This window comes from Papio anubis, chromosome 20, assembly GCF_008728515.1.
Source record: "Papio anubis isolate 15944 chromosome 20, Panubis1.0, whole genome shotgun sequence".
Classification (NCBI taxonomy): Eukaryota; Metazoa; Chordata; class Mammalia; order Primates; family Cercopithecidae; genus Papio; species Papio anubis.
The window spans coordinates 4435641-4458903 of NC_044995.1; the positions used below are offsets into that span (position 1 = coordinate 4435641).

General features: G+C 51.7%; 1 protein-coding gene across 6 annotated transcripts; it reads left to right on the top strand.

The window, feature by feature from the left end:
• Window positions 1-2400: 2400 nt before the first annotated feature.
• On the top strand, window positions 2401-23206 carry FCGRT (Fc fragment of IgG receptor and transporter). Of its 6 annotated transcripts, none has more exons than XM_009194976.3 (7): window positions 5629-6069; window positions 6764-6850; window positions 8612-8863; window positions 8941-9216; window positions 21453-21722; window positions 22395-22511; window positions 22883-23206. In XM_009194976.3, exons 2-7 carry the CDS (start codon window positions 6778-6780, stop codon window positions 22990-22992), a joined length of 1098 nt encoding a protein of 365 aa, XP_009193240.3. In that variant the 5' UTR covers window positions 5629-6069; window positions 6764-6777; the 3' UTR covers window positions 22993-23206. The 6 variants fall into 6 exon arrangements, with proteins under 6 accessions (XP_021787007.2, XP_009193240.3, XP_021787008.2 ...); XM_009194977.3 differs by having other exon boundaries at window positions 5661-6041; XM_009194979.3 differs by lacking the exon at window positions 5629-6069 and adding an exon at window positions 6561-6620.
• Window positions 23207-23263: the final 57 nt, after the last annotated feature.

Here is a 23263-nt window from a genome sequence, read left to right on the forward strand (position 1 = left end):
TCAGTAGACTAGGAGCTATACGTGGATGGGAACAGCTTCATCAACCCACAAGGAGAGAGATGTGCAGAGTATGCGGTGGTAACCCTGGACACTGTCGTTAAGCTGAGCTCATTGCTTTAATTCAGGCCTTAGAACTCAATAAAGGTAAGACTGTAAACACTGACACTGACTCTCAGTATGCCTGTTTAACCCTCCAAGTGCATGGAGAATTATATAAAGAAAAGAGCCTGTTAAACTGTAGGAAAAAGGGGGGAAAAACACCCAGAGAATGCAACTCAGCTTCAGCGTTCGTAGAGGTACTGAGAAGCACTTCTGCAGAGGCTAAGAGTTGGTAGAAAAAAGCAAGTAATATAAAAAAAAATTCCAGGAATGCTTCGAGGAGCTGACAAGAGCCTAACTCAGTTTTATAAGAGACTCTATAAAGCATTCTGGCTTTACACCCCATTTAACCCTAAGGCTGCTGAAAATCAGTATATAGTGAATACTTCATTTGTAAAGCAAGCCCAGGGTAACATCAAGCAGACGCTGCAGGCGTGAATATCATCCAGTCTATAAAAGTGGCCACCAAGGTGTATGTTGACTGTGACCAAGGAACAAAACTGGGAAAGAGCAAAAGAAAAAGAAAGACTAAGAGTAAGTGTAATAAAAGAGAAATTAGCAATGTGAGAGGACGTGGACGTGGATGTAGATATGAAAGAAGTCAAATTAGGCAAGGATTCAAGAGCCGGACAGGCTGGAGAGAGATTAATGTGCGAGATGCAAAAAGAAAAGACACTAGAAGGGTAAATGTTCAAAAAGGCAATAAAGGAAATGGCCAAGGCGGCAAGACAAAGAGGCCATCTGCCAAGGGCTGCCGCACCTTGGAGGAACCAAATACTGATCTGATCAGACTGACAGGAGCTGAAGAATGTAAAGACTAGGGCAGACTACGCCCTTCTCATGAGGCTCCCAGGAGCCCATGGTCACATTAGAAGTTAAAAGCAGCAAGATTCTGCCGTATCTGGATTCCAATTTCTCACTGAAGGCTGAGCCACTAAATACAGTTACAAAGGGGGGGCGGGGGGAGAAGAACCCCTCCTCTAAGAAACTTAGACAGTAAAAAGAGCCATACCTTGTGAAAACTTGCTTATGGACTTTACAGAACTGCCCCGTGCTGGAGGCTATCGGTACATACTAGTGCTTGTTTGCTCATTTAAAATAAAATCAGGTTTTTGCCTATGGTCCTCCTCCGAGTCAGCTGCACCCCCACCAAACAAACTAGGTATTTGCCCTATAAGATTTTGTTCGGTCGGTCACCCTCAAATCATAGGTCAAATTAAAGGTGACCTCCAGAAACTAAAGAAATTAACCTTAAGAAAGCAAATGCAGGCCGGGCGCGGTGGCTCAAGCCTGTAATCCCAGCACTTTGGGAGGCCGAGATGGGCGGATCACGAGGTCAGGAGATCGAGACCATCCTGGCTAACATGGTGAAACCCCGTCTCTACTAAAAAATACAAAAAACTAGCCGGGCGCGGTAGCGGGTGCCTGTAGTCCCAGCTACTTGGGAGGCTGAGGCGGGAGAATGGCGTGAACCCGGGAGGCGGAGCTTCTTGCAGTGAGCTGAGATCCGGCCACTGCACTCCAGCCTGGGCGACAGAGCGAGACTCCGTCTCAAAAAAAAAAAAAAAAAAAAAAAAAAGAAAGCAAATGCAGGTTTTTTGGTTTGTTTTTGTTTTCTGAGACAGAGTCTCACTCTGTCGCCCAGGCTGGAGTGCAGTGGGGCAATCTTGGCTCACTGCAACCTTTGCCACCAAGGTTCAAAGCAATTTTCCTGCCTCAGCCTCCTGAGTAGCTGGGATTACAGGTGCCTGCCACCCCACCCAGCTAATTTTTGTAGTTTTAGTAGAGATGGAGTTTCACCATGTTGGCCAGGCTAGTCTTGAACTCCTGACCTAGAGATCCACCCGCCTTGGCCTCCTGAAGTGCTGGGATTACAGGCGTGAGCCACCACACCCAGCCACAAATGCAGGTTTTAAAAATAGCCATACAAAGTGTTCATAATTAAATACATGAAAATGCCTATAAGCCTGACACCCTTTGAAATCTAGTGACTCTGTTTAAAGTAAAATCTAATTTTTCTAGGACCCATATAGGATGGGCCCTATACTGTAACCTTGTCCACTCCCACTGCTGTTAACCTTGCAGGTGTTGTGTCTTGGATCCACCACAGTCAGTTAACACCGGCAGCTCAGGACAAGTGCACCAGCCAGCAGGATGCAGATCATCCAACCCGGTTGATCCTGAGACGAGACCAAGCTGCTGCTGAGGATGACAGCCCTGTTCTGGTCACTCCGGAGGCTGACCAGTCTACATACGGCTGCAGCTTGAGGAGACAACAAGCCCTGCTCTAGTCACACACCGGCAGCTGACTAGTCTATGCACGACCGAAGCTTGAGGACTCGTCAAACAAGTAAATGTAGTTTAAAAATCTTAATAGTTTTTCTGCAATACTGCTTTCCTATTGTTCTGTCACTGTATTCAACCTTTTTCCCAGGTAAGGACCTCTTTTGTCCTTGCTGGATATGAATATGCTGTACATGGTTTTGTTGTTGTTACCCCCCATAACCATGCTAGAAGAAACACCTAGATGAGGTGTCCCCACTGTACACATACCACTTAGGAAACCCAGACCTGTCCAGCCCAGCAACAATTCCGAGTCTTGCAGTCATTCTTTAAACATACAAACCAGAAGTTACCAGAACCTCCTCCTTTAGCAAAACCAGAAAAAACCTATTTGCTCAGTTGGCTGAAAACATTGCTGGCAGCCTAGATGTTTCTTCATGTTATGTTTATAAAAAGGCTAACATGGCCGGGCGCGGTGGCTCAAGCCTGTAATCCCAGCACTTTGGGAGGCCGAGGCGGGTGGATCACAAGGTCAGGAGATCGAGACTATCCTGGCTAACATGGTGAAACCCCGTCTCTACTAAAAATACAAAAAACTAGCCGGGCGCGGTAGCGGGTGCCTGTAGTCCCAGCTACTTGGGAGGCTGAGGCGGGAGAATGGCGTGAACCCGGGGGGCGGAGCTTGCAGTGAGCCGAGATCGCGCCACTGCACTCCAGCCTGGGAGACACACTGAGACTCCGTCTCAAAAAAAAAAAAATAAAAATAAAAATAAATAAAAATAAAAAGGCTAACATAAGAGACCGGCCGGGTGCGGTCGCTCACGCCTGTAATCCCAGTGCTTTGGGAGGCCGAGGTGGGCGGATCACAAGGTCAGGAGTTTGAAACCAGCCTGGCTAACATGGCGAAACCCCATCTCTACTAGAAGTAGAAAATATTAGCTGGGCGTGGTGGCAGGTGCCTGTAATCCCAGCTACTTGGGAGGCTGAGGCAGGAGAATCACCTGAACCTGGGAGGTGGACTTTGCAGTGAGCCGAGACCATACCACTGCACTCCAGCCTGGGCAACAGAGTGAGACTCCATCTCAAAAAAAAAAAAAAAAAAATTAAAAAAGTAAGAGACCAATGGCCTTGAGAAGCAAAAGAGTGAATGCCTCAAGATAACTTTACTGGCCGGGCGCGGTGGCTCAAGCCTGTAATCCCAGCACTTTGGGAGGCCGAGACGGGCGGATCACGAGGTCAGGAAATCGAGACCATCCTGGCTAACCTGGTGAAACCCCGTCTCTACTAAAAAATACAAAAAAACTAGCGGTGAGGTGTGAGAGCCTGTGGTCAATACTCGGGAGGCTGAGGCAGGAGAATGCAGTAAACCCAGGAGGCCGGGCTTGCAGTGAGCTGAGATCCGGCCACTGCACTCCAGCCTGGGAAGTGAGACTCCGTCTCAAAAAAAAAAAAAAAAAAAAGATAACTTTACTTTAACTCTTTCCCCAAACAGATGCTCCAAGTTCAAGCATCTGGCTCTGAAAAAAAACTTCTGTTATTAAAAAATACTGTAGCGAGCATGATGGCTCAAGCCTGTAATCCCAGCACTTTGGGAGGCGAGGCGAGGTGGATCAGTCAGGAGATCCAGAGACCATCCTGGCTAGCTGGGGTGAAAACCGTCTCTACTAAAAATACAAAAAAACTAGCCCGGAAACAGTGTGAGCGCCTGTAGTCCCAACTACTCGGGAGAGGCTAGAGGCAGGAGAATGGGGAACCGGAGGCTGCAGTGAGCTGAGATCCGGCCACAACCTCCGCAGCCCTGGGCGACAAGGAGACAAGACTCAGATCTCAAAAAGAAAAAGAAACTTTTAAGACCTAGTGACAAAACTAACCTGCTTAGAACATGACAAAGTTGATACATGTCCCTGTACAGGTTTAACACAGGTTTGATCCTAGGTCTTCGCTTACAAAATAGTTTCTAGCTATAAAAATTTAAAACCCTCATTATAAGTATATTACTGGTAATAGAAAGTTGCTTGCTGCTCCCCTGTGTATTACACTTGTTCCTTCAAATAAAAGGTTTTGTAGCTACCATGGTTCATCAGAAAACTTCAGCACAAGTGTATTACATAAAACACTATCGCTCTGTCTCACAAAGAGACTCAGAAAGTAAAAATAAAAGTGAGAACTCCCACTAATTAGTGAAAATGCTCAAAGCGGGGGATAAGGAAGGAGACCACTACTACTCCTGCTGCCCTCCTCCCCCCACCTTGCCTAGTTCACAAGACAGGAGGAAAGAGAGAAAGAAACAAAAGTAAGATAAATAGCCAGACAACTTTGGCACCACCACCCGGCCCTAGGAGTTAAAAAAAGTAATAATAATAACATCAACCCCTGGCCTAAACTACTTGTGTTATCTGTAAATCCCAGACACTGTATGAAAAAAAAAAAAAGCATTGTAAAACTTTTTGTTCTGTTAGCTGACGCACGTAGCCCCCAGTCACGTTTCCCACACTTGCTCGATTTATCACGACCCTTTCACGTGGACCCCTTAAAGTCGTAAGCCTTTAAAAAGGCCAAGTATTTCTTTTTCGGGGAGCTTGGCTCTTAAGACGCGAGTCTGCTGACGCTCCCAGCTGTATAAAAAACCTCTTCCTTCTTTAATCCGGTGTCTGAGGAGTTTTGTCTGTGGCTCGTCCTGCTACACAACCTCCACCTCCTGGGTTCAAGCAATTCTCCTGACTCAGCCTCCAGAGCAGCTGGGACTACAGGTGCTCCACCACACCCAGTTAATTTTTTTTTTTTTTTTTTGAGAGGGAGTCTTGCTCCCAGGCTGGAGTGTGGTGGTGGCATGATCTCCGCTCACTGCAAGCTCCACCTCCTGAGTTCACCCCATTCTTCTGCTTCAGCCTCCGGAGTAGCTGGGACTACAGGCGCCCGCCACCACGACGGGCTAATTTTTTGTATTTTTAGTAGAGATGGGGTTTCACCGTGTTAGCCAGGATGGTGTCGATCTCCTGACCTCGTGATCCGCCCGCCTTGGCCTCCCAAAGTGCTGGGATTACAGGCGTTAGCCACCGCGCCCGGTCTAATATTTGTATTATTAGTAGAGACGGGGGTGTCACCATATTGGCCAGGCTGGTCTCGAACTCCTGACCTCGTGATCTGCCCGCCTCTGCCTCCCAACGTCCTGGGATTACAGGCGTGACTCACTGCGCCCGGCCAGCAGAAGGATATTAAAGAGCACCTGCAGGACCTTTCTAACGGGATGTCGGGGGAAGGGCTTGAAGGAGGAACTACGGAGGCTTCCATAAGATTTTGATTAACAGCGAGCGCTAGGGAAGGTCACAGGGATACAAAAGGGTAGGAGGAGGATCCAGAGACCTCCAAGTTGTGGACTTCGAAGGCATCCGGTTCCTTTCCCAGCTTTGTCAAGAATTCCCTGGGCGGCGGACACCCTCAAAATAAAAAAAACGGGAACCACAGAGAAGGGGAAAAAGAAGAACCACAAGCGTTTTGAGAAACAAACAGAGGCTGGGCCTAGGGCCTGGGGTGTGCCCTGCAACTGGGGGGGGTGGGGCTGGATGTTCTTGGAGTCAGGGAGCAGCAGCCTCCCACAGGATGTGAGAGAGGAACTGGGGTCTCCAGTCACGGGAGCCAGGAGCCGGCCAGGGCCGCAGGCAGGAAGGGAGCGAGGCTGAAGGGAACGTGAGCCGACCAGGGCCCGATTGAGGGAGGAGGGGCTGGGGGCCTGGACCCCTGGGCCTGAGGGAGGAGGGGCTGGGGGTCTGGACAGTGCGTCTGAGGGAGGAGGGGCTGGGGGCCTGGACGCCTGGGACGGAGGGTGGAGAGGTTGGTGGCCCGGACTCCTGGGTCCGAGGGAGGAAGGGTTGGGGGCCCGGACTCCTCGGTCGGAGAAATGGAAGAGTTGGGGCCGAGACTCCTCGGTCCGGAGGTGGAGGGGCTGGGGGCCGGACTCTGGGTCAGGGGAGGGCTGGGGCCGGACTCCTCGGTCGGAGATGGAGGGCTGGGGGCCGGACTCCTGGGTCGTGGAGGTGGAGGGGCTGGGGGCCGGACTCACGGTCGGAGGGTGCTGGAGAAGGTTGGGGGCCCGGACTCCTGGGTCCGAGGGAGGAGGGGCTGGGGCCTGAGGGGGACGGAAGGGGCGTGGCCGAGCTCGGGGCCGGGACTCTCAGCCTATCAAGTTTCTGTAATTAATTAACTAACTGAGATCCAGTTCAGGGGTGAAAGTTCTTCAGGTAGGAGGAGGGCATTGTTGTCAGTCTGGACCGAGCCCGCAGAGCCCCTCCTCGGCGTCCTGGTCCCGGCCCTGCCCTTGGTACCCCGGGAGGAAGGGGCGGGCCGGGGGTCGGGAGGAGTCACGTGCCCCCTCCCGCCCCAGGTCGTCCTCTCAGCATGAGGGTCCCGCGGCCTCAGCCCTGGGCGCTGGGGCTCCTGCTCTTTCTCCTGCCCGGGAGCCTGGGCGCAGGTGAGGGCCGCTGCGGGCCGGGGCCCTGCTGCAGGCGGGCGGTGGGAGGCGGCCCCAGGCAGGCAGGGGCGAAGCCAGCGGGACCCGAGTTCCCCGCGAGTCCCGGGCGCTGCCTTCTCCGCTCAGTTCACTTTCTCAGCGTCTCCTGCTGGGCCTGAGGCTGAGAACCACCTGTCGCTTCTGTGTCTCTGTTTCCCTCTCTCTCTCTGGGCCTCTGTCTGGGACTCTGTCCCTTTCTCTCTCTCTCTCTCTGGGTCTCTGTTTCTCTCCCTGGGTCTCTGTCCCTGTCTTTCTCTCTCTCTCTGGGTCTCTATCCCTCTCTCTTTGTCTGGGCCTCTGTCTCTGGGTCTCTCTCTCTCTCTCCTCTGGGTCTCTGTCTCTCTCTGTGTCTCTGTCCTCCTCTCTCTGTCTCTTTCCTGGTCTCTGTCCCCGGGTCTCTGTCCCTTCTCTCTCTCTCTCTCTGGGTCTCTGTCCTTCTCTCTCTCTCTGGGTCTCTGTCTCTGTCTCTCTCTGGGTCTCTGTCTCTGTCTCTCTCTCTCTCTGGGTCTCTCTCTCTCGGGTCTCTGTCTCCTCTCTCTCTCTCTCTCTGGGTCTCTGTCCTTCTCTCTCTCTCTCTCTCTCTGGGTCTCTGTCTCTCTCTCTCTGGGTCTCTGTCCTTCTCTCTCTGGGTCTCTGTCCTCTCTCTCTCTCTGGGTCTCTCTCTCTCTGGGTCTCTGTCTCTGTCTCTCTCTCTCTCTGGGTCTCTGTCCTTCTCTCTCTCTCTCTCTCTGGGTCTCTGTCTCTCTCTCTCTCTGGGTCTCTGTCCTCTCTCTCTCTCTCTGGGTCTCTCTCTCTCTGGGTCTCTGTCTCCTCTCTCTCTCTCTCTGGGTCTCTGTCCTTCTCTCTCTCTCTCTCTCTGGGTCTCTGTCTCTGTCTCTCTCTCTCTCTGGGTCTCATCTACTCTCTCTCTCTGAGTCTCTGTCTTCTCTCTCTCTCTCTCTGGGTCTCTGTCTCTCTGTCTCTCTCTGGGTCTCTGTCCTCTCTCTCTCTCCTGGGTCTCTCTCTCTCTCTGGTTCTCTGTCTGTCTCTCTCTGGGTCTCTGTCCTTCTCTCTCTCTCTCTGGGTCTCTCTCTCTGGGTCCTCTGTCTCTGTCTCTCTCTCTCTGGGTCTCTGTCCTTCTCTCTCTCTCTCTCTCTCTCTGGGTCTCTGTCTCTGTCTCTCTCTGGGTCTCTCTCTCTCTCTCTCTTGGGTCTCTGTCTCTCTCTCTCTCTGGGTCTCTGTCCTTCTCTCTCTCTCTCTCTCTCTCTCTGGGTCTCTCTCTCTGGGTCTCTCTCTCTCTCTCTGGGTCTCTGTCTCTGTCTCTCTGGGTCTCTGTCCTCTCTCTCTGGGTCTCTCTCTCTCTGGGTCTCTGTCTCTGTCTCTCTCTCTCTCTCTCTGGGTCTCTGTCCCTCTTTCTCTCTGGGTCTCTGTCCTTCTCTCTCTCTCTGGGTCTCTGTCTCTCTCTCTCTCTCTCTCTCTCTCTGGGTCTCTGTCCTCTCTCTCTCTCTGGGTCTCTCTCTCTCTCTCTCTCTCTGGGTCTCTGTCTCTCTCTCTCTCTCTGGGTCTCTCTCTCTCTCTCTGGGTCTCTGTCTCTGTCTGTGTCTCTCTCTCTGGGTCTCTGTCCCCTCCCTCTGAATCTTCCCTCTCCCTCCATAATAGATTCTTCTCCCTCCCTGGATATCTGTCCCACTGCAATCTAGTTCCCCGCCCATGTGCTCCCTTCAGCTCTGTCTCTGTCTGCAGAAAGCCACCTCTCCCTCCTGTACCACCTCACCGCGGTGTCCTCACCTGCCCCGGGGATGCCTGCCTTCTGGGTGTCCGGCTGGCTGGGCCCGCAGCAGTACCTGAGCTACGACAGCCTGAGGGGCCAGGCGGAGCCCTGTGGAGCTTGGGTCTGGGAAAACCAAGTGTCCTGGTATTGGGAGAAAGAGACCACAGATCTGAGGATCAAGGAGAAGCTCTTTCTGGAAGCTTTCAAAGCTTTGGGGGGAAAAGGTGAGATTCGAATCCGGAGGGGCAAGGGGCTGGGTCCATGCTCCTGGGCCCCGCTTACCTGTGTGTGGGCGCCCCAGGCCCCTACACTCTGCAGGGCCTGCTGGGCTGTGAACTGAGCCCTGACAACACCTCGGTGCCCACCGCCAAGTTCGCCCTGAACGGCGAGGAGTTCATGAATTTCGACCTCAAGCAGGGCACCTGGGGTGGGGACTGGCCCGAGGCCCTGGCTATCAGTCAGCGGTGGCAGCAGCAGGACAAGGCGGCCAACAAGGAGCTCACCTTCCTGCTATTCTCCTGCCCACACCGGCTGCGGGAGCACCTGGAGAGGGGCCGTGGAAACCTGGAGTGGAAGGGTGAGCCGGATCTGCAGCCACAGGCTGTTCTGTCCTCTCTGCCATCACGCCCACCTGCCTCAGTTCCCCTGTCAGGACCCTCAGTCAGCCCCCCACTGCAGCCCACGCTCTGCCCCCCATTCCTCAGGGGTTCTTCTACATTCAGCCCTCCCATGGCTCCCCAGCGCCCCCCAAGACAAACTCTTGGCTTCCTTGCCTTTTTTTGTTGAGACGAAGTTTCACTCTTGTTGCCCAGGCTGGAGTGCAATGGTGCGATCTCGGCTCACTGTAACCTCCGCCTCCCGGGTTCAAGTGATTCTCCTGCCTCAGCCTCCCTAGTAACTGGATTACAGGCATGCATCACCATGCCTGGCTAATTTTGTATTTTTAGTAGAGACGGGATTTCTTCATGCTGGTCAGGCTGGTCTCAAATTCCCAACCGCAGGTGATCCGCCCGTCTCAGCCTCCCAAAGTGCTGGGATTACAAGTGTGAGCCATCGCACCTGGCTGTCTTTTTTTTTTTTTTTTTGAGACAGATTCTCTCTCTGTCACCCCAGGCTGGAGTGTGGTGGCACAGTCTCGGCTCACTGCAGCCTGAACCTCCCAGGCTCAAGCAATCCTCCCACCTCAGCCTCCCAAGTAGGTGGGACCACAGCATCGTCACACCTGGCTGACTTTAATTTTTGTAGACACAGTGTCTCACTACGTTGCCCAAGCTGGTCTTGAACTCCTAGGCTCAAGCAGTCTTCCTGCTTTGGCCTCCTGAATAGCTGAGATTACAGGTGCATACCACCATAACTGGCTAATTTTTTTTTTAGTTTTCCGCACAGTCTGCCACCCAGGCTAGTGTGCAGCAGCGTGATTTCAGCTCGCTGCACACTCTGCCTCTTGGGTTTAAGCGATTCTCCTGCTGCAGCCTCATGAGTAGCTGGCACTACAGGCACATCCACCATCTCTGGCTAATTTTTGTAGTTTTAGTAGAGACAGCGTTTCGTCATGTTAGCTAGGCTGGTCTCAAACTCTTGACCTCAAGTGATCCACTCACCTCTGCCTCCCAAAGTGGTGGGATTACAGGCGTGAGCCACCGCATCTGACCATACCTGGCTAATTTTAAAAATTTGTTGTAGAGATGGCATCTCGCTGTGCTGCCCAGGCCAGACTCAAACTCCTGGCCTCAAGTGATTCTCCCACTTTGGCCTCTCAGGGTGCTGGGATGACAGGTGTGAACCACTGTGCTTGGCCTTCCTTGCCTTAATGCCCTCGTCAGACCCACGCAGCAGCACTTGTCTCTACACAGCTGTCAGAGTCTAGGCTCCAGCCACCCAACATGAGCAATCTTCTCCCTCTGAGCATTTGTTCATCCAGTTTCCCCGGCCCCTCTCTGTTCCACCCTTCCCCCTCTCTGCATATACTCCAGCCCTCCTTATTCTTCAAGGTCGGGGCTGGATATCACTTCCTCTGAGAAGCCTTCTCTCAGCTCTGTAGGGCAGAGTTCACTGTTTCCTCCCCAGCGGCCCTAGATCCCCATTCATTCAACTGTTGGCCAAGAGCATTTGCACTGCCAGACGCCGCTCTGGGCCTTGAGCAAAGAGGGAAGTGACACACGTTCACTCTGCGGCTTCCAGGCTGCTGGACAAAGATAGATATCGGCTGGGGATTTGCACAGATGTTCATTCCAAGTGCCACAAAGGAGAAGTTGAGACTTAACCAGGTAGTTTTTCTTTGATCGTCGTCTTTCTTTTTTAAGTAGGGAAAATTTCCTTTTTTTTGAGATGGAGTCTCGCTCTTGTCGCCCAGGCTGGAGTGCAATGGCACAATCTCGGCTCACTGCAACCTCCGCCTCCCAGCTTCAAGTGATTTCTGCCTCAGCCTCCCGAGTTGCTGGGACTACAGGCACGCACCACCATACCTGGCTAATTTTTATATATTTTTTTAGTAGAGACAGGGTTTCACCATGTTGGCCGGGATGGTCTTGATCTCTTGACCTCGTCATCCGCCTGCCTCGGCTTCCCAAAGTGCTGGGATTACAGACATGAGCCACTGTGCCCGGCCTTTTTTTTTTTTTTTTTTTTTTTTGAGACAGACTTTTGCATTGTTGCCCAGGCTGCAGTGCAGTGGCAGTCTTGGCTCACTGCAACCTCCACCTCCCAGGGTCAAGCAATTCTCCTACCTCAGCCTCCCGAGTTGCTGGGAATACGGGCACGCACCACCATGCCTGGCTAACTTTTGTATTTTTAGTAGAGACGGATTTCACCATGCTGGCCAGGCTGGTCTCGAACACCTGATCTCGTGATCCGCCCACCTTGGCCTCCCAAAGTGCTGGGATTATAGGAGTGAGCCACCACACCTGGCCTAAGTAGGGAAAGTTTCAAACCACACTTAAGTAGACACAATAGTATAAAAAGGACCAGGCATGGTGGCTCATGCCCGTAATCACAGCATTTTGGGAGGCCAAGGCAGGTGGATTGCTTGATCCCAGGAGTTCAAGACCAGCCTGGGCAACATAGCAAGACCTCATCTCTACTAAAAACTCAAAAAATTAGCCTGGCATGGTAGTATGTGCCTCTAGTCCCAGCCACTGGGGAGGCTATGGTGGGAGGATCACTTGAGCTCAGGAGTTTGAGGCAGTAGTGAACTGTGATTGCAATCCTGCACTCCAGCCCAGACTACAGAGCCAGACCCTGTCTCAAAAAGAAAAAAAATATGGTGGCCAGACGCGGTGGCTCACGCCTGAATTCCAACACTTTGGGAGGCTGAGGTGGGCAGATCACTTAACAGGAGTTTGAGATAAGCCTGGCCGACATAGTGAAACCCCATCTCTACTAAAAATACAAAAATTAGCCGGGTGCGGTGGTGGGCGCTTGTAATCCCAGCTATTCGGGAGGCTGAGGCAGGAAAATCACTTGATCTAGGAAGCAAGAGTTTGCAGTGAGCTGAGATGAGGCCACTGCACTCCAGCCTGGGCAACAGAGCAAGACTCTGTCTCAAAGAAAGAAAGAAAAAAGAGAGAGAAAGAGGAAGGAAAGGAAAGGAGCCTCCCATCACTGAGACTTGATAATAATTATCAACCCATGGTCTTTTGAATTTCACATACATCCTCACTCACTTCCCAACCCCACTTCACATTAAGCTTTGGTAAATCTCAGCCATCACAGTGTTTTTTTCTTTGTTTGTTTTTTTGAGATGGAGTCTCACTCTGTCATGTAGGAGTGCAGTGGCTCAGTCTCGGCTCACTGCAAGCTTCGCCTCCTAGGTTCAAACGATTCTCCTGCCTCAGCCTCCTGAGTAGTTGAGATTACAGGCGCCTGCTACCTCGCCCAGGCAATTTTTGTATTTTTAGTAGAGACGAGGTTTCACCATATTGGCCAGGCTGGTCTTGAACTCCTGATCTTGTGATCCACCGGCCTTGGCCTCCCGAAGTGCTGGAATTACAGGCATGAGCCGCCACACCTGGCCAATTTTTGTATTTTTAGTAGAGACGGGATTTCACTGTTGGCCAGGCTGGTCTCGAACCCTCACTTGATCCACCCTCCTTGGCCTCCCAAAGTGCAAGAGTCACGGTGCCCGGCCAGAGTGTTTTGTTGATAAGTACTTTAGTATGTAACTCTACTAGGTAAGGGCATGTAAAAAAAATTAATACCAAAACCATTATCACACCTACGATCAATTAACTGTAACTCCTTAATGGCATCAGATGTCTAGTTTTTGTTCACATTTTCCTGACTGTAAATTTTTTTTTTTTTTTTTTTTTTTTTGAGACAGTCTCTTTCTCTGTTGCCCAGGCTGGAGTGCAGTGGCCGGATCTCAGCTCACTGCAAGCTCCGCCTCCCAGGTTTACGCCATTCTCCTGCCTCAGCCTCCCGAGTAGCTGAGACTACAGGCGCCCGCCATCGCGCCGGGCTAGTTTTTTGTATTTTTTAGTAGAGACGGGGTTTCACCGTGTTAGCCAGGAGGGTCTCGATCTCCTGACCTCGTGATCTCCCCGTCTCGGCCTCCCAAAGTGCTGGGATTACAGGCGTGAGCCACCGCGCCCGGCCTGTAAATGTTTTTTAAAGTTTGAATCAGCATCCAGCAAGGTCCACACATTTTGTTGTCTTTTCAGTGTCTTTTTCTGATTGTTGAATTTTTCTTTCTTTTTTATTTTTTTTTTAAATTGAGACAGGGTCTTGCTCTGTTGCCAGACTGGAGTCCAGTGGTGCAATCATAGCTCACTGCAGCCGGAACCTCCTGAGCTCAAGTAATTCTCCCACTTGAGCCTCACTGGTAGCTAGGACCACAGGTGTGCGCCATCAGGCCTAGCTATTTTTTTGTTTGTTTGTTTTTTGAGACGAAGTCTTACTCTGTCGCCCAGTCTGGAGTGCAGAGGCACGATCTCGGCTCATTGCAACTTCTGCCTCCCGGGTTCAAGCAATTCTCCTGCCTCAGCCTCCCGAGTAGCTGGGATTACAGGCGCACACCACCATGCCTGGCTATTTTTTGTATCTTTAATAGAGACAGAGTTTCACCATGTTGGCCAGGCAGGTTTTGAACTCCCGACCCCAGGTGATCCACCTCCCTCGGCCTCCCAAAGTGTTGGGATTGCAGGCATGAGCCACACAGCGGCTCAGCCCGTGTTGCCTGTTCTTTTTTTTTTTTTTGGAGGCCAGGTCTGCGGCTCCTCGCCCAGGCTGGAGTGCAGTGGTGCCATCTCAGCTCACTGCAACCTCCACCTCCCGGGTTCAAGCGATTCTCCTGCCTCAGCCTCCTGAGTAGCTGGGATTACATGCGCCTGCCACCACGCCTGGCTAATTTTTGTATTTTTAGTAGAGATGGGGTTTCACGTGTTAGCCAGGATGGTCTCGATCTCTTGACTCATGATCCGCCCTCCTCGGCCTCCCAAAGTGCTGGAATTACAGGCATGAGCCACTGTGCCTGACCATAATTTTTTTTGTATTTTTAGTAGAGACAAGGTTTCACCATGTTGGTCAGGCTGGTCTTGAACTCCTGACCTCATGATCCGCCTACCTCGGCCTCCCAAAGTGCTGGGATTACAGGCGTGAGCTACTGTGCCCGGCTGGATTCCAATTTTTTATCAGATAGGTGTTTTGCAAATATTCCTTCCACTCTCTAAGTTGTCTTTTCATTGTTTTAACTGTGCCTTTCAGAAAGAAAAAGTTTTTAACTTCGATAAAATAGTTTATTCTTTTTTTTTTTTTTTAAATCATGGATTATGCTTTTGGTGTCTTATCTCAGAAGTAAGCACTAAACCCAAAATCAGATAGATCTTCTCCGGTGTATTTTAAGAGTTTTAAAGTTTTGCATTTTACAGTTAGGTCTGTGATTAATTTTGAGGTAATTTGAGTTACTTGTGATCTTGAGTGTCTTTTGATTTACAGGTTTCCCATTTTCTTTTTTTTTTCCCCCTCGTAATTGTGGTTTGAGAAGAAAGTCCGTTTATGTCCTATTGAGTTTCCCCCAGACTGGATTTTACCCTTTGCATCCTCTGATGTTGCTGGACATAGTCCTCCTCCTCTTCTTTAAGACATCTGATGCGGCTTGATCAGATTTAGTTTCCGAAGTTTTTATGGCAAGAAAACTTTTCGGCCGAGGCCCGGGTGGCTGGCCTGTAATCCCAGCACTTTGGGAGGCCGAGGCAGGCGGATCCGAGGTCAGTCAGAGACCATCCCACAGCTAGCTGCAGTGAAACCCGTCTCTACTAAAAATACAAAAGTGGCTGGTGGGAGGTGGTAGCCTGTAGTCCCAGCATACTGGAGTGAGGCAGGAGGAATGCGTGAGCACCAGGGAAGCGGAAAAGCTGCAGTGAGTGGAATTCTGCACTCCAGCCTGGGCTGACAGAGGCTGAGACCATCTCAAAAAAAAACAACTTCCCTGGGCGGGTGTGATTGGCTCAAGCCTGTAATCCCAGCACTTTGGGAGGCAGGGCAGGCCAGGATCACAAAGGATCAGGGAGTCCCGAGACCATCCTGGCTATACAGTGAAACCCGTCTCTACAAAAAATACAAAAAAAAAAAAAACTAGCGGGCAGTGGTGGCGCCTGTAGTTCAGCCCTCGGGAGGCTGAGGCAGGAGAATGAGTGAACCGGGCCGGGCTTACAGTGAGCTGAGATCCGGCCACTGCACTCCAGCCTGAAGTGAAGCTGAGACTCGTCTCAAAAAAAAAAAAAAAAAAAAAAAAAAAAACAAAACTTTCTAGGTAGTTGGTGGTTATGTCTGTTGCATGGGGGCTGCAAGTATCACATACTTTCCGCTTCACAAGCTGTTCCTGCGGACCACTGTGGATTCAAGGTGTTACAAAGTTCTCTGTCAGGTTTTTCTCCTGATGCTTAGCGGACAGCCATGGCGCGATCACTTTTATTTATTTATTTTATTTTATTTTTGAGATGGAGTCTTGCTCTGTGGCAGGTTGGAGTGCAGTGGTGTGATCTCGGCTCACTGCAACCTCTGCCTTCCAGGTTCAGGCGTTCTCCTGCCTCAGCCTCCTGAGTGGCTGCAGGGATTACAGGCATGCCACTATGCCCGGCCTGTATTTTTGGTAGAGATGGGGTTTCACCATGTTGTCAGGCTGAACTGAACTCCTGACCTTGTGATCCACCTACCCTGACCCCTCCCAAAATGCCAGGATTACAGGCATGGTCCAACAGCCTGGCCATTTTTGGGGAGAGAGGTCTCCCTCTGTCTCAGGCTCAGGAGTGCAGTGGGCATGATCTCGGTTCACTGCAGCCTCCACCCCTCAGGTTCAAGTGATCCTCCTGCCTCAGCCTCCTTAGTCGCTGGAATTACAGGCGCACACTACCACACCCAGCTACTTTGTATTTTGAGCAGGGGTTTCTCATGATGTTAACCAGGATAGTTTCTTTTTTTTTTTTTTTTTTTTTTTTTGAGACCGAGGAGTCTCGCTGTGTCACCCAGGCTGGAGTGCAGTGGTAGCGATCTCGGCCTCACTGCAAGCTCCGCCTCCCAGGTTCAGGCCATTCTCCTGCCTCAGCCTGCCTCCGAGTAGCTGGGACTACAGAGCCCGCCACCAGCCCGGCTAGTTTTTGTATTTTTAGTAGAGGCGAGGAACCGCATGTTAGCCAGGATGGTCTGATCTCCTGACCTCGTGATCCACTTCCTTCTCGGCCTCCCAAAAGTGCTGGGACACAGGCTTGAGCCACAGCGCCCGGCCCGGATTTCTTTTAGAGATGGAGTTTCACTCTTATTGCCCAGGCTGTAATACAATGGCATGAACTCGGCTCACTGCAACCTCTGCCTCCTAGATTCAAGTGATCCTCCTGCCTCAGCCTCCAGGGTAGCTGGGACTACAGGCATGCGCCACCATGCACAGCTAATTTTTATATTTTTAGTAGAGACGGGGTTTCACCATGTTGGCGAAGCTGGTCTCGAACTCCTGACATCAGGTGATCCGCCTGCCTCAGCCTCGCAGAGTGCTGGGATTACAGATGTGAGCCACCATGCCTGGCCTGGTTTGGTATTTTGTTAAACAGAACCAAAGGCCAGACAGATTTTCTGTGCTTGGATTTAGTCTATATTGGAGCTACCTTGGAGGCTAAAGGCACGCGGCTTTGAGCGCGACACAGGAAGATACAGATGTGCTGAAAAGAATAGTAAACATAAAGCAGAAGCCAGAACTGCTGATGGCGGTCAGCCTGGCCCTCCATTCCACTTGACTGTGCAGCAAATTCTGCCAACTTGCCAGAGGCAGCTCCAGGAGAGAGAAGCTGCTAGGCTTTCCTGAAGCAGCAAATGTGTGTTCTGCTGAGCAACCAAAACCAAGATCCCAGCCAAGACCCACGATTGTCCAGATCCACCCTCCCCGAAGGGAACTTGGGCAGTAATGCCCAGCCCTAGGCAGTTGCTGAAATCTTTGCCTTTTTTTTTTTTTTTTTCTTTTTTAGCTGGGATCTTGCTCAGTCACCCAGACTGGAGTGGAGTGCAGTGACATTGTCATAGCTCCATGTAGCCTTGGACTCCCAAGCTTAAGCAGTCCTCCCGCCTCAGCCTTCCAAGTAGCAGGGACTACAGGCACACGCCGCCATGCCTGGCTAACATTTTCTATTTTTTTGTAGAGATGGGGTATTACTTTGTTGCCCAGGCTGGCCTAGCAGTCTTGGGCTTGGCCGGGCCTGGTGGCTCATGCCTATAATCCCAGCACTTTGGGAGGCTGAGGCAGGCGGATCACAAGGTCAGGAGTTCAAGACCAGCCTGGCCAATATGGTGAAACCCTGTCTCTACTAAAAATACAAAAATTAGCCGGGTGTGGTGGTGGGCGCCTGTAATCCCAGCTACTTGATAGGCTGAGGCAGGAGAATTGCTTAAACCCAGGAGGCAGAGGTTGCAGTGAGTCAAGATCGTGCCACTGCACTCCAGCCTGGGCGACAGAAAGAGACTTCATCTCAAAAAAAAAAACCAAAAAATAGAAATCCTGGGCATAAGGGATCTTTCTGCCTTGACTTCCCAAGGTGCTGGGATTGCAGGTATGAGCCACCGCACCTGCTTTTTTTTTTTTTTTTTTTGAGACGGAGTCTTGCTCTGTCACCCAGGCTGGAGTGCAGTGGCCGGATCTCAGCTCACTGCAAGCTCCTCCTCTCGGGTTCATGCCATTCTCCTGCCTCAGCCTCCCAAGTAGCTGGGACTACAGGCACCCGCCACTTCGCCCGGCTAGTTTTTTGTATTTTTTAGTAGAGACGGGGTTTCACCGTATTAGCCAGGATGGTCTCGATCTCCTGACCTCATGATCCGCCCGTCTCGGCCTCCCAAAGTACTGGGATTACAGGCTTGAGCCACCGCGCCCGGCCTTTTTTTTTTTTTTTTCTTTGAGACAGGCACTTGCACTATTGCCTAGACTGGAGTGCAGTAGCGGGATTAGAGTTCACTGCAGCCTCAACCTCCCAAGCTCAGGCGATCTTCCTACCTCAGCCTCCCTGAAGGGATGGGGCCACAGGTGTGTACCCCCACACATAGTTAATTTTTAAAATTTTTCAGAGACGGGTGTCTCCATGTCGCCCAGGCTGGTCTTGAACTCCTGGCTTCCAGTGATCCTTCTGCCTCAGCTTCCCGAAGTGCTGGGATTACAGGCGTGAGACCACTGCACCCAACCTTTTTTCACTCCCTTAACGAAACCTTTGGATGAACAAAAATTCTTAATTTTGGTGAAGTTCAATTTATCTATTTCAATTTATACATTTTATAAAGTTTATTAATTTTTTTTTTTTTTTTTAGACGGAGTCTTGCTCTGTCGCCCGGGCTAGAATGCAATGGTGCAACCTCTGCCCACTGCAACCTCCGCATCCCGAGTTCAAGTGGTTCTCCTGTCTCAGCCTCCTGAGTAACTGGGACTATAGGCGCCTGCCATCATGCCCAGCTAATTTTATGTATTTTTAGTAGAGATGGGGTTTCACCATATTGGCCAAGCTGGTCTTGAACTCCTCACCTTGTGACCCACCCGCCTCAGCCTCCCAAAGTGCTGGGATTACAGGTGTGAGCCACTGTGCCCACCTGGCCCCAGTTTATAGGTTTTGAGTGTAGCTCAATTTTATCTTTGATTCTGTAGCTTTGTTGTGTATTCTCTTTTTTTTTTTTTTTTTTTTTTGGGGCGGAGTCACCAGCTCATCACCAGGCTGGAGTGTGGTGGCTGGGGATCTCCAGCTCACTGCAAGCTCAGCACCTCCCGGGTTCCGCGCCATTCTCACCACCCTCAGCCTCCCAGTGGCTAGGTTCTGACCCATACCCTCGCCAGCCTAGTTTTTTTTTTTTTTTGTATTTTTTAGTAGAGGCGGGGGTTTCCCGTGTTAGCCAGGATGGTCGATCTCTGACCTCGTGATCCACCCGTCTCGGCCTCCCAAAGTGCTGGGATTACAGGCTTGAGCCACCGCGCCCGGCGTTGTGTATTCTCTTTAAGGAATCTTTCCTCCGAGAAAGGTATTCACCTATGTCTTCTAGAAGCTTAGTTAATAAATAGCTTCCACATTTAGTGATACCATTGATTTTGAGTTAATTGCCTGTTATGATGAGGGTAGGAGTTGAGGTTCATATGTCCAGCCAGCATCATTTGTTGCTAGACCATCATCCCCTCTCCCTCACTGGACTGCAGGGGAGTGTGTTTTGTGTGTAAGGTGTGGATCTGCTTCTGACCCTCTCCTATTCTGCTGATTATTGGACTTAGTGTCAGTACCTCACTCTTTTTTTTTTTTTTTTGAGGCGGAGTCTCGCTCTGTCGCCCAGGCTGGAGTGCAGTGGCGCGATCTCGGCTCACTGCAAGCTCCGCCTCCCGGGTTCACGCCATTCTCCTGCCTCAGCCTCCCGAGTAGCTGGGACTACAGGCGCCGCCACCACGCCCGGCTAATTTTTTTTTTTGTATTTTTAGTAGAGACGGGGTTTCACTGTGTTAGCCAGGATGGTCTCGATCTCCTGACCTCGTGATCCGCCCATCTCAGCCTCCCAAAGTGCTGGGATTACAGGCTTGAGCCACCGCGCCCGGCCAGTACCTCACTCTTGATTTGATGTAGCTTTTTTTTTTTTTTTTTTCTTTTTTGAGATGGAGTCGCACTCTCGCCCAGGCTGGAGAGTAGTGGTGTGATCTCGGCTCACTGCAAGCTCCGACTCCCGCGTTCACGCCATTCTCCTGCCTCAGCCTCCTGAGTAGCTGGGACTACAGGCGCCCGCCACCACACCCGGCTCATTTTTTTGTATTTTTAGTAGAGATGGAGTTTCACTGTGTTAGCCAGGATGGTCTTGATCTCCTGACCTCCTGATCCGCCCACCTTGGCCTCCCAAAATGCTGGGATTCCAGGTGTGAGCTACTGCACCCATCCTGAATCTATTTTTATGAGATACATTGGCCTTAAGTTCTCTTTCTTATAATGTCCTTTGTTGTCAAGATGATGCTGACCTCATAAAATATGCTGGGAGAGTGTTTCCTCTGTTTTATTGCCTGAAGAGTTTGCGTAGGAGTAGAATCATTTCTACATTGGAAGAATTCACTAATTGATGTCTTCCGGACCTGGAATTTTAGTTTTCGGAAAGTTTTAAACTATGGATTAAACATTTTAAATAGGCCGGGCACGGTGCATCACGCCTGTAATCCCAACACTTTGAGAGGCTGAGGTGGGTAGATCACAATGTCAGGAATTTGAGACCAGCTTGGCCAATATGGTGAGACCCTGTCTCTACTAAAAACAAAATTACCTGTGGTGTGTGCACCTGTAGTCCCAGCTACTCGGGAGACTGAGGGAGAAGAAACACTTGAACCCAGGAGGCGGGGGTTGCAGTGAGCTGAGATCATGCGTGGGTGACAGAGCGAGACTCTATCTCAGGAAAAAAAAAAAAAAAAAAACAAGGCCGGGCGTGGTGGCTCATGCCTGTAATCCCAGCACTTTGGGAGGCTGAGGCAGGCAGATCACGAGGTCAGGAGATTGAGACCATCCTGGCTAAGATGGTGAAACCCCATCTCTACTAAAAATACAAAAAACTATCGGCGTGGTGACGGGCGCCTGTAGTTGCAGCTACTCGGGAGGCTGAGGCAGGAGAATGGCGTAAACCTGGGAGGCGCAGCTTGCAGTGAGCAGAGATCCTGCTACTGCACACCAGCCTGGACGACAGAGCGAGACTCCGTCTAAAAAAAAAAAAAAAAATGTAAATACTTACAGGACTGCTGACGTTTTAAATTTCCTCTTGTGTCAGTTTAGAAGGTTGTATTTATCAAGAATGTGTTCAGTTCATCTAAATTTTCAAATGTGTTAGTAAGGAATTTTTCATAATTATCCTCTATCTTTTTTTTTTTCCTTTCCCTGAGACGGGGTCTCGCTCTGTCACTCAGGCTGGAGTGCAGTGGCGCGATCCCAGCTCACTGCAACCTCTGCCTTCCAGGTTCAAGCGATTCTCCTGCCTCAGCCTCCTGAGTAGCTGGGACTACAGGTGCCCAGCTAATTTTTGTATTTTTAGTAGAGATGGGGTTTCACCACGTTGGCCAGTCTGGTCTCAAACTCCTGACCCCAGGTGATCCACCCACTTTGGCCTCCCAAAGTGTTGGGATTACAGGCGTGAGCCACCATGCCCAGCCCAGGGAGGTGACATCTTGAGGGGACACCTTCAGGGTGGATAGGTTCAGTCTCTGTCACCTGGGAAGCGCCTCCTCTTTTACCACCACATTATCCGGGGTTAGCACATTGCAAACATGGAGGCCTCTTTCTGTCCTTACCCAGCCCTGGCCCTGGGAGTGGTGGGCTCGGGGCTTAGACCTGTCTGCCTGGTTTCCTGCAGAGCCCCCCTCCATGCGCCTGAAGGCCCGACCCGGCAACCCTGGCTTTTCCGTGCTTACCTGCAGCGCCTTCTCCTTCTACCCTCCGGAACTGCAACTTCGGTTCCTGCGGAATGGGCTGGCCGCTGGCACCGGCCAGGGCGACTTCGGCCCCAACAGTGACGGCTCCTTCCACGCCTCGTCGTCACTAACAGTCAAAAGTGGCGATGAGCACCACTACTGCTGCATCGTGCAGCACGCGGGGCTGGCGCAGCCCCTCAGGGTGGAGCTGGGTGAGGCCCCGCCCGGTGGTGATGCTCCTGGTTTCCCGTTGCCTTGTCTCACTGCTGCGCCGGTCCTTCCTGAGTCTGACCTTCCTCCCCACTGCTGCCACCTCCTTGAATCTGACTGCCTTGTGCCTCGCGCCTGTCAGTGCCCCCAAAGCCTGATGCCTTGTCCTTCCCAAGGCCGACTGCCTTCTGTCCTGCTGCTTCTGGCCTCACTGAGTCTGAAGAGCTGTTAACCACCACGGCCAGTCCTCCCTGAGTCTGACCGTCTTCCATCCTGCTGCTGCAGCTGCTGCAGGTCTTCCTGGAATCTGACCATTCGTTGTCTGCTATGCCCGTCCTCACCAAGACTGACCACCTGCTGCCTTGCTACTGCCGGAGCCCATGAGGCTGACTTCCCACTGCTCTGCCTGCTTCTCCCCGCTGCGCCGGGACAGCCCCACCCTGCCACTGCTGGTCCATTGCTGGTGTGACCGCGGCCGCTCGTGCTGTGGCTGGTTCTTACATCCAGCCTGGGGGCACCCTGCCGAGATCGCCCGCCTGGCCTTGCCTCTGTCCATCAGACACTTGGTGCTGGGATCTCCGAGGCTGGGAGGGACTGGGACCCCCCAGTGCTGTGTCCTGACTGGGTGGGGGTGGACGGGCTGCTCCACATCTCACAGCGTTCTCTGGCTGCAGAAACTCCAGCCAAGTCCTCGGTGCTCGTGGTGGGAATCGTCATCGGTGTCTTGCTACTCACGGCAGCGGCTGTAGGAGGAGCTCTGTTGTGGAGAAGGATGAGGAGTGGGCTGCCAGGTGTGGGCAGCGGGAGGAAGAGCCTTTCAGAGAGGGACAGTGACCCCAAGAGAGGGGCAAACAGACCTGGGAGGAGAGAGACCTGGTGTGGAGACAGACCCAAAGAGAGGAGGACAGAGACCAGAGAGAAGTGGAGACAGAAACCCAGAGACGGGGGAACAGAGGCACAGAGAGAGGGGACAGAGGAAGGGGGAGACAGAGACCCCGAGGAGGGAGGCAAAGATGTAGAAAGAGGGGGGATGGAAAATTGGGAGAAGGGGAGACAGGCCCAGAAGGAAGGGGTTAGAGACTGAGGGAGTGGGGGGATGCCAGTCAGACCCAGAGCACCTCAGAGATTCTGATGACCGCCCCCTCTCCCTCTCTCTCCACAGCCCCTTGGATCTCCCTCCGTGGAGATGACACCGGGTCCCTCCTGCCCACCCCGGGGGAGGCCCAGGATGCTGATTCGAAGGATATAAATGTGATCCCAACCACTGCCTGACCATCCGCCATTCCGACTGCTAAAAGCGAATGTAGTCAGGCCCCTTTCATGCTGTGAGACCTCCTGGAACACTGGCATCTCTGAGCCTCCAGAAGGGGTCCTGGGACCTGTTGTCCTCCCTCTGGAGCCCCGTCCTGTGGTCTGCCTCAGTTTCCCCTCCTAATACATATGGCTCTTTTCCACCTCGATAATATAACACGAGTTTGGGCCCGAATCAGTGTGTTCTCATCATTTTTCAGGCAGGGGAGGTAAGGGAATAAGTCAGGGGACT